The 13,178-nt window shown below is 39.8% G+C and overlaps 1 protein-coding gene across 1 annotated transcript in view; it reads left to right on the forward strand.

Annotated features, from left to right (window-relative positions):
- The window catches only part of GRAMD1C (GRAM domain containing 1C), a 77,246-nt gene that overhangs the window by 50,806 nt on the left and 13,262 nt on the right, over positions 1-13,178 (forward strand). The window contains exons 9-13 of the mRNA XM_063126939.1: positions 93-249; positions 4,853-4,996; positions 7,144-7,262; positions 9,216-9,358; positions 9,947-10,050. Coding sequence (XP_062983009.1) covers positions 93-249; positions 4,853-4,996; positions 7,144-7,262; positions 9,216-9,358; positions 9,947-10,050 — 667 coding nt within the window. The remainder of the gene's footprint in view (positions 1-92; positions 250-4,852; positions 4,997-7,143; positions 7,263-9,215; positions 9,359-9,946; positions 10,051-13,178) is intronic.

Genomic DNA, 13,178 nt, shown 5'->3' on the forward strand with positions numbered 1-13,178 from the left:
AGTTACTTTTTGAGCTATAGTTCCTTTTAAAATGACCATCATGACTATGAGGATGCTTAATATACTTACTGCTTTTGGCTTTCTTTCATTAGGGGGATGAGCCAGAAGACTCTTACTATTTTAAACAAGACAGGAGGAATTCTCTGTTTCCTTCAGAAAGGAAGCCAGCTGATGTAGGTCGATGCAAATTTTCAGTACAGTCATTGGATCTAAATGAGAAGAGCAGTGCCTCAGAAAGTGATGGAGAAGGTAAATTGGTTCTGTTTCATAAATACCATCCTTAAAATCTAATGGAAAAGAAAATATGGAAACATGAAATCCATGGGTCTTCATTTACTTCTTTTATTGCCAATAAAGCTCATAGTAAGTGGACAGGCCAGTCCTAATAGCCTACTATGCTAGGGGCTGCTGCTTGCATCAGCATAATGTCATCTTGGTCATCATCTTAGCAGCATTGATTGAAAGGACTTAAATTGCATTATTTATTTATTAGCAATATTTATATTCAACCTCTCATTTGAACCAATCCCGAAGCTTACTAAAAAATGTAAAACACATGGACACATACCAGTACAATGAGGTTGGTTCAAAGATAGCTCATGGCTGGGGGAAAGCCAAAGTAAACAAATATGATTTCAATAAACACCTAAAATGCACCTGTGTAGAGGCCTGGTATACCTTAGAGGGGAGATCATTCCACAGGGTGAGCTGTGCCACAGAGAAAGCCCATTTCCATCGTCTTGCCAACTGAAATCCATTTAGACACAAAGCTGGTGTGGCAGTAGCAATCGCCATTCTAGCAATGTCCCTGACTATTCCGCTGCCAATTATTTGATGTTCACCAGTAATGCCCACACATTAGTCATAGATTGAAGGCACTGGTTAACACATGGTGATGGCAGGCACATGGGGATGATGTCTCAACCCCCTTCCACACACAATGCACTAACAAGCTGTTAGAAACATCCCTCAGAGTCTCTCCTACCAAAGTGAGCATGAAGACAGTTCCAGATAAATGAACAGCAGCTTTCACATGCGTGTGTCAGGGAAACAAACAGGCGGCAGAGGGAAAGAAGGAGTGTCATTATATAGAGAGGCCATCAGTGAGGGAGGAAGCAGCAGCCAGGCAGCTCTCCACCATGCCTGGGTCCAGCTCCAGCTGAGACCCCTCCCTCCTGCTACCAACTGTCTCTGGAGAGGCCACCAGTGAGGGAGGAAGCAGCAGCCAGGCACCTCTCCACCGTGCCTGGGTCCAGCTCCAGCTCAGAGCCCCCTCCTTCCTGCTGTCAACTGTAACTGCTGAACTTTACAACTAAGATTGTAGTGCCTGAATTTGCTTTCCTTTCCCCCCTCCTCCTCTTCCCTCCCAATCCCCTTTCCTTTTGTGTCATGTCTTTTAGATTGTAAGCCTGTGGGCAGGGACTGTCAAGAAATACTTTTGTAAGCCACCATGAGAGCCTTTTTGGGCTAAATGGTGGCATAAAAATCCTTAAATAAATAAATAAATAAATAATAGTTAAATGTCCTGTGGGTAGAACCCATAGACCATGGGGCACCTTAGGAGAACTATAGTACCTAAGATTCCATACAACAGTGTGGAAGAACAGTGCACACAATGAATGTGTATTGGTGCCTGTGTAAGGGCAACAAGGTCATTACGAATGGAGTGACAGTTTGATTTGTACTTTTCATTTTTATTTCTTCACTTAACTGTGACACAAACTATATTTGTAAAAGCAGGGAGCATGAGACTGTTGCAACTTAGGGACTGTAGATCTCGTGGAGAGCTAGACCTTGTGCGTTATATTCACTTGCATTAATCATGTGGCTCAACATTTCCTCTAATTACCACACCTGGATATTTTAGGATATTTCAGGATACATTTCTATTGTTAGTAAAGAGAACATTTTGTCATCTCAGATTCCTCTTGTGTGGTAGTAGAGTTTCAGCAGTCATTATCATGTGGACACCATTACATGATTACATGATGTGGACACCATTACATTAGCTGGAGAGTGTTCAGAGGAGGGCAACGAGGATGATCAGGGGTCTGGAAACAAAGCCCTATGAAGAGAGACTGAAAGAACTGGGCATGTTTAGCCTGGAGAAGAGAAGACTGAGGGGAGACATGATAGCACTCTTCAAATACTTAAAAGGTTGTCATGCAGAGGAGGGCCAGGATCTCTTCTCGGTCATCCCAGAGTGCAGGACACGGAATAACGGGCTCAAGTTAAAGGAAGCCAGATTCCAGCTGGACATCAGGAAAAACTTCCTGACTGTTAGAGCAGTACGACAATGGAATCAGTTACCTAGGGAGGTTGTGGGCTCTCCCACACTAGAGGCACTCAAGAGGCAGCTGGACAACCATCTGTCAGGGATGCTTTTGGGTGGATTCCTGCATTGAGCAGGGGGTTGGACTTGATGGCCTTGTAGGCCCCTTCCAACTCTGCTATTCTATGATTCTATAAGCCCTGCATCCCAGTATTGTACTGTAGCCCCAATGTCTCAGTATTAGGAATAGGATTGAAAGATTCTGCTCCTTATCTTCCTTCCCAAAATATATATCTATTTCCCCCCTATTCTTTCTTAATAATTATTTTTTCACTCAAATTCTGCAGTTGATGCCTCTTCTACTGCATACTGTAATATAATGTATTACATAATCGATCGATCCTCTAACAATAATATTATTAATTGAATGATCATATAGAGCAGCTAGTGCTGCTACTATCAGTTCATGCTCCACTACACCACTGGCTGCTATGCCTACACGAGCTACATTTTCCCCTTCCCTGCTTTTTTGTTTTAAGTATTGAGACGGCTAAAATGTTATGTGAAATCTGAAAGCTACTTTACTGCTTTTGTGATGTTTAGTCAGTCCTAATAAAGATATTCTAACACTTGTTGCTATTTGGATTTCCCGTCTCCTTCTCTTTTTCCTCCCTCCCTCCCACCCACCCTTCTCTGTGTGTGTATTTGTCCCAGTCCTGAGTGTGCTATAGTGTAGGATTTATTTATTTATTTATTTATTTATTTATTACATTTTTATACCGCCCAATAGCCGAAGCTCTCTGGGCGGTTCACAAAAACTGGGCAGTTCACAAAAGGATGGAGGAAATACTACTTTCCCCATTCGTTACTTTAAGTATTGACAACTCTGCATAGACAGCCACATGGGGCAGATCAAGTTTCAAGTAGTATGCTGTCCCCAGACTGCCAGTTAGCCATTCCCCCCTTATACGATCAGCTATAGCAACATCATAAGACACCTTTCTGCCTGGTTTTTTTGCCCATTTTTAAAAAACAAAGCTGGTGGTGGCTCCCAAGCCAACTCCATCCTACCTTCCAGTCTTCAATGACTTTTCTCCTTTGGGGACAGCTTTAAGCTTTCTTCTTTTTACAAGACATTTATGTCCACGTAGGAAGGAAAAGCATGTACACCTACAGTATATGTAGTTCAGAGGCTATGCTATTTATTTATTTATTTATTTATTATTTATTTATTTAAAACATTTATATCCCACCCTATATCATTAAGATCTCAGTATAAAACAATAAATATGCACAGTTAAAAACAAATTAAACCATGAACCAAGTTAAAACAATATATAATTTAAAAGCAGTAAAAACATTTAAAACAGTTAAAACATTGGTGGGTAGGTGGGTGCGCTTAGCTGTTAAGTTGTAGAGATTTTGTCAACAGTGATTTTATTTTGTGTTTAGTTTTTTTCTAGTGTACTTGAGTTTTATTCTATAGCTGTTGTTTTAATATTTTTTTTATTTATTTATATCATTTATATCCCACCCTATATCAATAAGATCTCAGGGCAGCGTACAGATAAAAGCATACAGTATAAAAACAGTAAATATACACAGCTAAAAACAAATTAAACCATAAACCAAGTTAAAACAATATATATTTTGAAAGCAGTAAAACTATTAAAACAGTTAAAACAATGTGCCTATTTGATTCTTCTGCTGTAACCACTTGAGCCTTTGCAGATTTTTTGAAAAACCCAAATAAGATATTGGAGAATGTTGGAGCCTTTTCCTCTTCATAGGTTTCATAGATCTCCTTTAACTATATTCTTCATTACAATGAATTCCTATCCTGATGATCATTCCAGCAACTTCATATGGACCCTGTTCAGACGACACACTAAGCCACGGTGGTTAAGCATTTTGAGCTAAACATTATGGCTTAGTGTGTCATGTGAACAATGACTTAGCTTGTCGTGTGAACCATTCCAACCATGTTGGCTACATAACCACAGTTTAAACATGCTCACTAACCATTTGCTGCAAAGGGGGTTAGCGGCCTAACCATGGCTTAGCGTGTCGTCTGAACAGGCCCGTAGTAGCATGTAAGCCACTCTTCCCCAACCTGGTTCCCTCCAGATGTGTTAGACTGCAACTCCCAACATGCCCCAGCCAGCATGCTGACTGGGCATGCTGGGAGTTGTTGTTTTATTATATTTCTATACTGCCCCATAGCCGAAGCTCTCTGGACAGTTTACAACAATTTATAAAAATACAATCCAACATATCTGGAGGGAACCAGGTTGGGGAAGGCTGATACAGGTGGTATGTTTCATTTTAGAACTGTGATGAAGCACCTCTTCCCCTCCCTTCAACAGGTATACTTGAAGTCAGTACCTAGTCACATCCAACTTTGTAGCTGGTCTGCCCCTGGTTGTTATTTCACAACCACACCTTGCAGTAAGGTGTCTCTGAAGTATATATTTGAGACAATTTACTCTACTTGAACAGTGTACTAAATTTGAATTTATGGAAAATGTTTATCCTCTTTTGGGTATGCAGATTTCTTAACCTCTATTTTGTATCCAGCAGTTGAGGGAACCGTCCCTGAGAGTGATCTTCATGGAAAAATCTTTATCAATCGGGTTTTCCGCATTGGTGCAGATAGGCTGTTTGAAATGCTTTTCACCAATTCCCATTTCATGCAGAGGTATCTCACTACCAGAAATATAACAGGTAATATATTATTCCTTTTAGTATATACACTGAAAGTCTGTTATACTCTCTCCCTTAAAAATATCAGTTTCTTGTTATATGTAACATGAGGCACAACATGAGTTTGATCTTGACTCTTGGACTTTTCCCTGTCTGGACTCAAGCAGCGGGAGTTACCTGGATGAAAGCTATGTCATAGAACTCTCTGCTTGTGTGGACTTACTCTTGGACTTAATAGGCCTCGCCCATGTAGCTCAGAGATCCCAAGGTTAGATGAAATCTTTGTGTGTGGGGGTTTGTTTGGGCCTTTTCTAGAACTTTTGCCTTTGATTGCATGGGGAGGATGACTCCAGGAATTGTTCCAGTTCCTTGTGCTGATTGTGGAGATTCATGTCTTTGATTTCCTGGGAAGAATGATCCCAGGAATCCCGACCCCCTTACCCTGTGTTCTGAGCCTCAGAGATTTCAGTGGAGAAAGCTGTCGTGTAGATCTTTGTCAAGGTTGTAGTTTTTAGCTTTTGACTCTTCTGCAATTACATAGAACCTATAGCTACTGACTATCAGCTATATGATTTCTGATGTGTGTAACCATAAAGATTTTGTCGTGGGATTTCCTGCAATAAAGAAGTCTCACTGATTTAGGTATCCTGTCTCAGTTTGCCAGAGTCTGTGTGCCGGAAAGATTGGGACTTATGACAATGGCTTACAAACAAATGAGAATATGAAACTAGTTGGCTTCCAGATCTTTGGTTGTTTGAAAGCCATTACCCATAGCTCCCAATTCAGACATATTTGGAAGCTATGGTTAACTATGGCTTCCTGGCTTGCTTCCCCATTCAAGCAAAAAGGGGAGCAAAACAGCTGTGTGTGAGTGCTTGATGCCTATCTTGGCTTAATAAGCCAAAATCTGATTGTCTAAATGCTTTTTGAACCTGAGTCTGCCCAGAAACCATGGTTTGTTCTTGCCCAACACACCAGGATCTGAAACCACAGATTGATGTTGGTTTGCAAACTATAGTTTGTGCTAAATGTCTGAATTTTGAGTATTGACAAACCACAGTTAAGACTGTTTCTCTAGCTCAAGAGGCTGCTACACCATGAAGACAGGAGTGAACTTATGAACTTATGAAGCTTAGTGCTGAACAGATGGACAATAAAAACAGACAAGGAACTCTAAGTTATGGTTTGCCTAATGAGTTTAGAAGCCCAACCCATGCTGTTGGTTCTTAAGTATGGTTAGCACAAACTATGTTTAGTGCAAACCATGGGTTTGCATTATATTTTAACTGGTCCAAACAAAAGTAACTCAAAAATCAGAAAACACCAACTTTAGGGACTTTTATATGGGATTTAATGTTGTTGCACTAATTAATATTGCACTGGTTAATTACAATCTTCACGGTTTAAGAACTTTTCTTATGATTAGTGATTCTGACATTTTTCTAAGTAAAAACTAAGCCACTGTGCTTTCTTTAAGAGCCTTTTTCAATATAGATGGATCATCTGGCACTCTTTCTCTACCAGCAGAGTAGCCTTTTTCAAAGAACAATGGTGTATTTTTGCATGTAGCTCGCATGTGTTAGTTCTCTCAGTGCAGAACTTGCAATAAACCTGTGCTGCCACCAGAAATGGCGCACCATGTGAAGATTTCTCCCTTCACAACATATAGTAAAACATACCTGTGCCCTGATATCATCTTGCTGTGTGTTTCCCTGTCCCACCAGTCCACATAATTGGCTACCATTGGTGGGAGAAGAGAAATGCACAACATGTCATCATAAAGATGCAGGTAAGTCTTAATAGATATTGCAGAGGGTTATGGAGAGAACTCAACGTGGGCCATCATTTTTGGAAACAGTCCCAATTATACATTATGATACATTATAATGTATAATTCCACTCTCAGATGGATACTTAGTGGGTCTAATGACTTAAAGCTCATTATTGCCTACCAGAAATAGCCATACGTTGGGCTGGTGGCTGCATATTTTCAACCCACACAGAGATGCAGATGCAAAGTGTGGGACAGTCTGACACCTCCACCCCACCCACCCCGACCTCTATTTGCTGGATAATTTTTTTTACCAAGGCCACTTCCCATAAATTTAAGCACTATATTGATATTTTGTAAATGGCTAGGCATGATTTATGACATATTTTGGATCTAGATACTGTATCATCCCCTTGGAACAGAGACGATGAAGGCAATCAGCTGAGGACCATGACTTATACTATTGTGCTTAACAATCCACTTGTTGGAAAATTCACAACTGCAACAGAAAAGCAGGTATATAACTCTATTGCTTCTCTACTCTCCCTGTGGCAACCAAGTCCTCTGTTTCTGTTTGTTTTGTTGAGCGTTGGATGGAAAGCAAATCTTTGTTCCTTGTTGGCATAAGCCCTATTTAAGTGTTCAGTATTTTGGTTCACATGGACAGCCTCCACGTATACAGGAAGCTCTCCTCTTCAGACGGCTGCCCTCCATGAGTTGAGAGCCACAGGGTGGCAAAAGAGAGGGGTGAGGCTGTATGTTTGCCTTATTCAGGTACAGAATCCCTGAATACAGCTTTATTCACATCCAATTTGGACATATGGATGTTTCCTTTCTGTTAACTCATTTTGAAAAAAACTTACACACAAACCCTGTTCAGTGACTATTATTCCTGGAGGGGGAGACAGCATCTCGGTCTCCATGCTCTAAAATGGATTGCCGGCAAGTTCTTTTGGCTCTGACACTACTTTGTCCAGTCCTCTACTGCCTCTGGGCTTGCAACTGGAGTGTCAGTTGGCATTCTTCAAGGGACTGGATTTGGCCCAGGTGCCTCTAGTTGCTGGCCATTAGTAACATACCCACTAGATCAGCCTTCCTCAACCTGGGGCGCTCCAGATGTGTTGGACTACAACTCCCAGAATGCCCCAGCCAACTGGCTGGGGCATTCTGAGAGATGCAGTCCAACACATATGGAGCGCCCCAGGTTGAGGAAGGCTGCACTAGATGCTTTCGTTATAGATGTCACTAGAATGTTAAGTGTTGCTTCTTTTGGCACAATCCCACCCTTCTTGTTTTACAGCTTACTATAGAGATATCACGTAATTCTTTACTGAATTTGTTGACACACTTTCTAGGAATTTTCTGGATTTTTTTTTTTTCATTTCCACAAATTTCCACTTCTTGTGTGGCACTCTTGATTCTAAAAATGGATAACGGAAGAAAAAAAGAAAGTGTGTACTTAGTGTGTCTTCATTTATTTGGAGAAAGTAATCAAAAAACAAAAAATGTCACTACCACTTATCACTTATTTTACAGGATGGAAAAAAGGGTGATTCGCTGTTCCAAGTATAAAAATAAATTATTTTGCTAATTGTATTCACTGGATAGCTGATTAGATAAAGAATCCTGTCCTTCCAATCATAACATTTGAAGAAGCTTGTTTTAATACACCTTTCCATAGCTTGTTGTGGGTAAATATCAATGTAATGACAGTAGCAGTAAAATAAATGTCTTAATATCTGGATGTCTTAGGATCTTGAGGAAGTTTTTAAAAATAGGATGTCTACCTAAATCACCATTAGCTCCTATTGTAGATTATCCTAAATTTAACAGAAATATGTAGATTCCACCAAGAGAAAATAAATAGTACACTTATATAAAGTCTACTAATACAGCTAACTTACAGTGAAATCAAAAGTAGTTGGAATGGTGAAAATCCATTATTTTAAGAACATAAAAAGAGCCATGCTGGATTAGACCAAGGGTCCATCTAGAGTGGTACTCTGTTTTCACTGTGGCCAACCAGCTGTTGACCAGGAACCCGCAAACAGGATATGGGTGCAACAGAACCCTCCCACCCATATTCCCCACCAACTGGTGTTTATAGGCTTACTGCCTCTGATACTAGCCATTGGGACTAGTAGCCCCGATTCCTTCTCTTCCAGGAATTTATCCAAACTCTTTTTAAAGCCATTCAAATTGGTGGCCATCATGACATCTTGCAGTAATGAATTCCATAGTTTAACTATGCGCTGTGTGGAGAAGTCCTTCCTTTTATCTGTCCTGAATATCCCACCAATCAGCTTCATGGCATTGGCGGGAGATTCATTTTCAAATTAAGCTTTCTGAGCTGCCTAAAACTGGCCATCAGAAAGTTTACAGAATTGTGTATTTGAATCTTTACTGTAATTATTTTTTGAACTACCGGTATGTTTAAAATAAAACATGTATTCCCTACTTTTCTAATAGGTCTTGCATAAACGGAACCACAAGGATCAGTCATATCAGATAGACACAGAGGTGATGACCCATGATGTGCCTTACCATGATTACTTCTACACTGTGTATAGTTACCGTATTGCCCGTATGTCCAGTCAGAAATGCAGACTACGGTGAGACATTTCCTTTTATTATATGAAAGAAGCTGGAGGCAATTAAAAAACTTAGTGTCCTCAGTATGGTAAAACTGGTTCTTCTTCTGCACGCATATCTTTTTGTTGAGGAGTTGCTTTGCTGAAGAAAAGTGCATTAAAATGCCATCCTTGTTTCTGGTTTGAAAACGAATCTGTTAACGGAAATAAGCATTTACAACTTTCTTTACTTCTATTTCCCTACCCCCTGGTGATTGAATATATTTAGAAACAGATGTCTTAAGCTTTCTCCAACTGCCTTTGCTTTAGAATTCTTTACTAAGCTGCAGTTGGCTGTGTTCAATGGGTGTGCTCTGCCATCACTCAAAGTAGCATTACAACATAGAGGTATTAAATGACTAAGTATTTTGTGCATTTCCTCCTTCAACTATCACAACTGTACAAGGTGTCACCTAGTGACCATGGTTTTCCCTCATGTACACAGCTTGCTGCTTTGGATTACAAAGACTAAAAAATCCCTCTCAAAGTGAGTGAAAAGGCAGACCTCACCTCTTAATATTACTTGTACTCCAATAAGTTGCTAGCTTTATTGTTATTATTTTGCTGCAGGATTTCCTCTGATGTGAAATATAAGAAGCAACCATGGGGGCTTGTCAAGAATATCATAGAGAAGAATACATGGGGTGGGATAAAGGAGAATTTTAAGCAACTTGGTAAGTGTTTTTTCTCCTCCTTTCTGATGGGTCTAAATTGTATTTATAATCTGATATTTGATTATCCTGACATAGTGGAGTGAATCATCACATTTCCTAAAAAACGATGCTAAGAACAGTACCAGACATCACTAGCTTTTAAGAACAGTTCAAAGGCGACTTGCTAATTTTTAAAAAAATTATTTGAGCTCTGCCTTTTTACTGATCCACAGGCAGGTATACTTGGTCTTATACAGGCATGGTAGAAGTGACCCATCTAGTAAAAGTACCCCTGGATGATGATGTCAAAGGGCTTTTATTGTGTGCTCATAATTGTTCTCCCATGGTTTTTTGTGGGTTCTTTACACAACATCATTAACCTTCAGGGCCCACTCCTGTTGGGATATGATGGTCTAATATTTACAACCTTATTTTAGTTATTGCCAGACTGGGCTTCTGGCCAATAACCTTATAACAGAGTTTTGCAGCGGTTTCCAGCAAAGTCAGCACAGACACAGATTAAGACTGAGACTTTCAGTAGGTTTAAACAAACCTTTACTGGCATATAAAAATATAATTTAGTTATGGCAATCACAAATACAAATACTTACATACGGTCAGTCAATACAGCTCTGATACATAGATGGAGTGAGTTACATGTACATGGGAATACAATCCTTTTTATAGGCTAACTGTACAGTGATGCAACTGCTTGCAATCCCTTAATTGAAACAATCAAGTCACCAATTATTCAATCATGACATCAATGTCCAGGTGCAACGTTGACCTTTAAGTTTTCTGCTGAGTCTTCTGATTCCTCCAGCTCCTCAGCAATTAATAAATCCCTGGAAACATAACCAGGATCCATTCCAGGATCCAACACCCCTTCTTATGTTTACACTGGATTTAACAACACATTGTACAGTTATTTACATTTGTCCTCCTTGAAACCTAAAGTTTCACAAACTTCTCTGTGTTTGGTGGGACCTAGTGGCTTTGTAAACATGTCAGCAAGGTTTTCTTTAGACTCATAATAAACTACACAATAAACTCTACTTGTTATGTGTTCTTTCATGTTTTGAAAAATTGTGGCTATGTGCTTTAACTTTAACTGTCACTGGCTTCTCCACCGGGACCTAAAAGTCTTTTATTTAACTGGATTAGCCAAGTAACCTTACCATACACCAGCACAATACTTAGCCTCATAGGAAAAACTTCACTTGCTTCTTATTTTTTCAAACGTCATCATAAACCTGCTGAGAATAGTAACAAAACAGACAATCAAACTGTTCACTGAACATAACATTTTTCACTACTAAATGATACAAGCTTGAAGTTGCTAAAGCTGTTTCTTTTGCAGGTTGCTTCACACATTCATTTTTACGGGGCTTTTTCCCTTGCAATCCTGCAATCACATTGCTTAGCAAAAACTTCTTTTATCTGCTTGATCTTTTTTCAATCCTAGGAAAAAATTCTTTCTAACAACAAAAGGTTTAAACATTTGGAAGAACATTCAATTTCAAACTGCCTCTTTAACTTTTCTGGCGACCAGCTGAGGCTTGAATTTCTTCACTCCTTCTCTAAGTGCTTGCGTCTAAACACCTTCCTGCAGCTTAGAGATTTTTGCCCTGCTGGCAAACTCGTCTCTTCTTTAAGACTGTTTCTTTTCTTTTGCTCGGCACTTTCCTACTGCTGCCTCTCTAAAGAATTCAACTTCTTTACTTCAGAGTACGAACTAGGCTCATAATTCACACAGCAAGCTTCAAAGCCGTACCGTTTTGGTGGTACGCCTTTATTAACTCTTTGACTGCGTCTTGGAGCTTCTTCTTGCTGCTCTTCTTGCTTTAACTCTTGAGTCTCAGTACTCTGACGGTTAACCAACAATTCAGGCTCCTGCCTGCTTTCTAGTTCTACTAGAACTTCCGGGTTGTCGTGCACTTTTTTCCAATTCGCTTCACTAAAGTTAGCTGACCTAGAGACCACTATCCTTCCCCCTTCGCACAAGAACCTCCAGTTGTTGTGATCATAACTTACAAATCTCAATCTAATTCCCTTCGGAGAAAAAGTACGTCTCTGTGAAATTGGAACATTAACAACAGCAAAACTCCCCCAAGTTCTCAAGTGCTTTAGATTTGGTTTCTTGTTGTAAAGCAAAAAGAAAGGAATGTTATTTATGGTTTTAGTCTAAGTCCTGTTACAAAGGTAATTGGCTGCCACAAACGTTTCTCTTCACAATTGTGGCTCTGCTTCGGCGTCCTTTAATAAACATTGCATTTTTTCTTTAAGCACGCCGATGCGCCTCTCAACATTGCCGTTCTGATGCGGTGTCCTTGGGCTGCATAATTTATGACTTATGTCAGTCTTTTTACAAAACTGCTTAAAGCCGTTCGATTGGAACTCGCCTCCACGATCCGTCAAAATCTCACGTATTTGCTTCTGGAGTTTTCTCTCTATGAATTTAACTTATTCCTGCACCGTGCCTAAACATTCAGATTTGTGCTTTAACAAATATACTCACGAAAAACGGGTTTTATCATCCAGAATGACTAAAGCATATCTGGCTCCTCTATAGCTCTCTGGAAACGGGCCGGTCAGATCCATGTGCACCAGTCCTAATACGTGTTGACTCTGCCAGTCTCTGACACGTGGAATATTCCTCTCCTTAGACTTGGCAACTTTACAAATCAAACAATCCAGAAAATTGTTGCACTTCTGAATTTTTAGACCCTCTGAAAAATTCAGAGTTTTGTTCAGAACTTTAAAACTTGAATGTCCAAGTCTCCTATGTAAAACATGGATGCAATTGTCATGGTTAGGAACATTTTCAAAAGTTTCCATACAACCTGCTTGCACCTCTGGAGTTTCTTCCTCATTTGGATTGTCCTGTATAAAATACAATCCATTCTGCAGCTTTGCAGTTCCTCTTAGGAGTCCATGCTTCCGAATAAAGCATTTGTCTTTTTCAAAAGACACACAGAAACCTTTTTCTGTTAAACTTGACACTCTTAGAAGAGAATAACTTAAACTGGGAACAAACAATGCATTATCAAAGCATTCTTTCAAAAAAGGTAGTCTGCACGAGCCTTCACCAGACACTTGAACTTTTTTGCCATCAGCCAGCGTGATAGATTTTTCAGAAGAGTCCCTGA

Source organism: Elgaria multicarinata, chromosome 5 (genome assembly GCF_023053635.1).
Source record: "Elgaria multicarinata webbii isolate HBS135686 ecotype San Diego chromosome 5, rElgMul1.1.pri, whole genome shotgun sequence".
In the NCBI taxonomy this organism is placed as follows: Eukaryota; Metazoa; Chordata; class Lepidosauria; order Squamata; family Anguidae; genus Elgaria; species Elgaria multicarinata.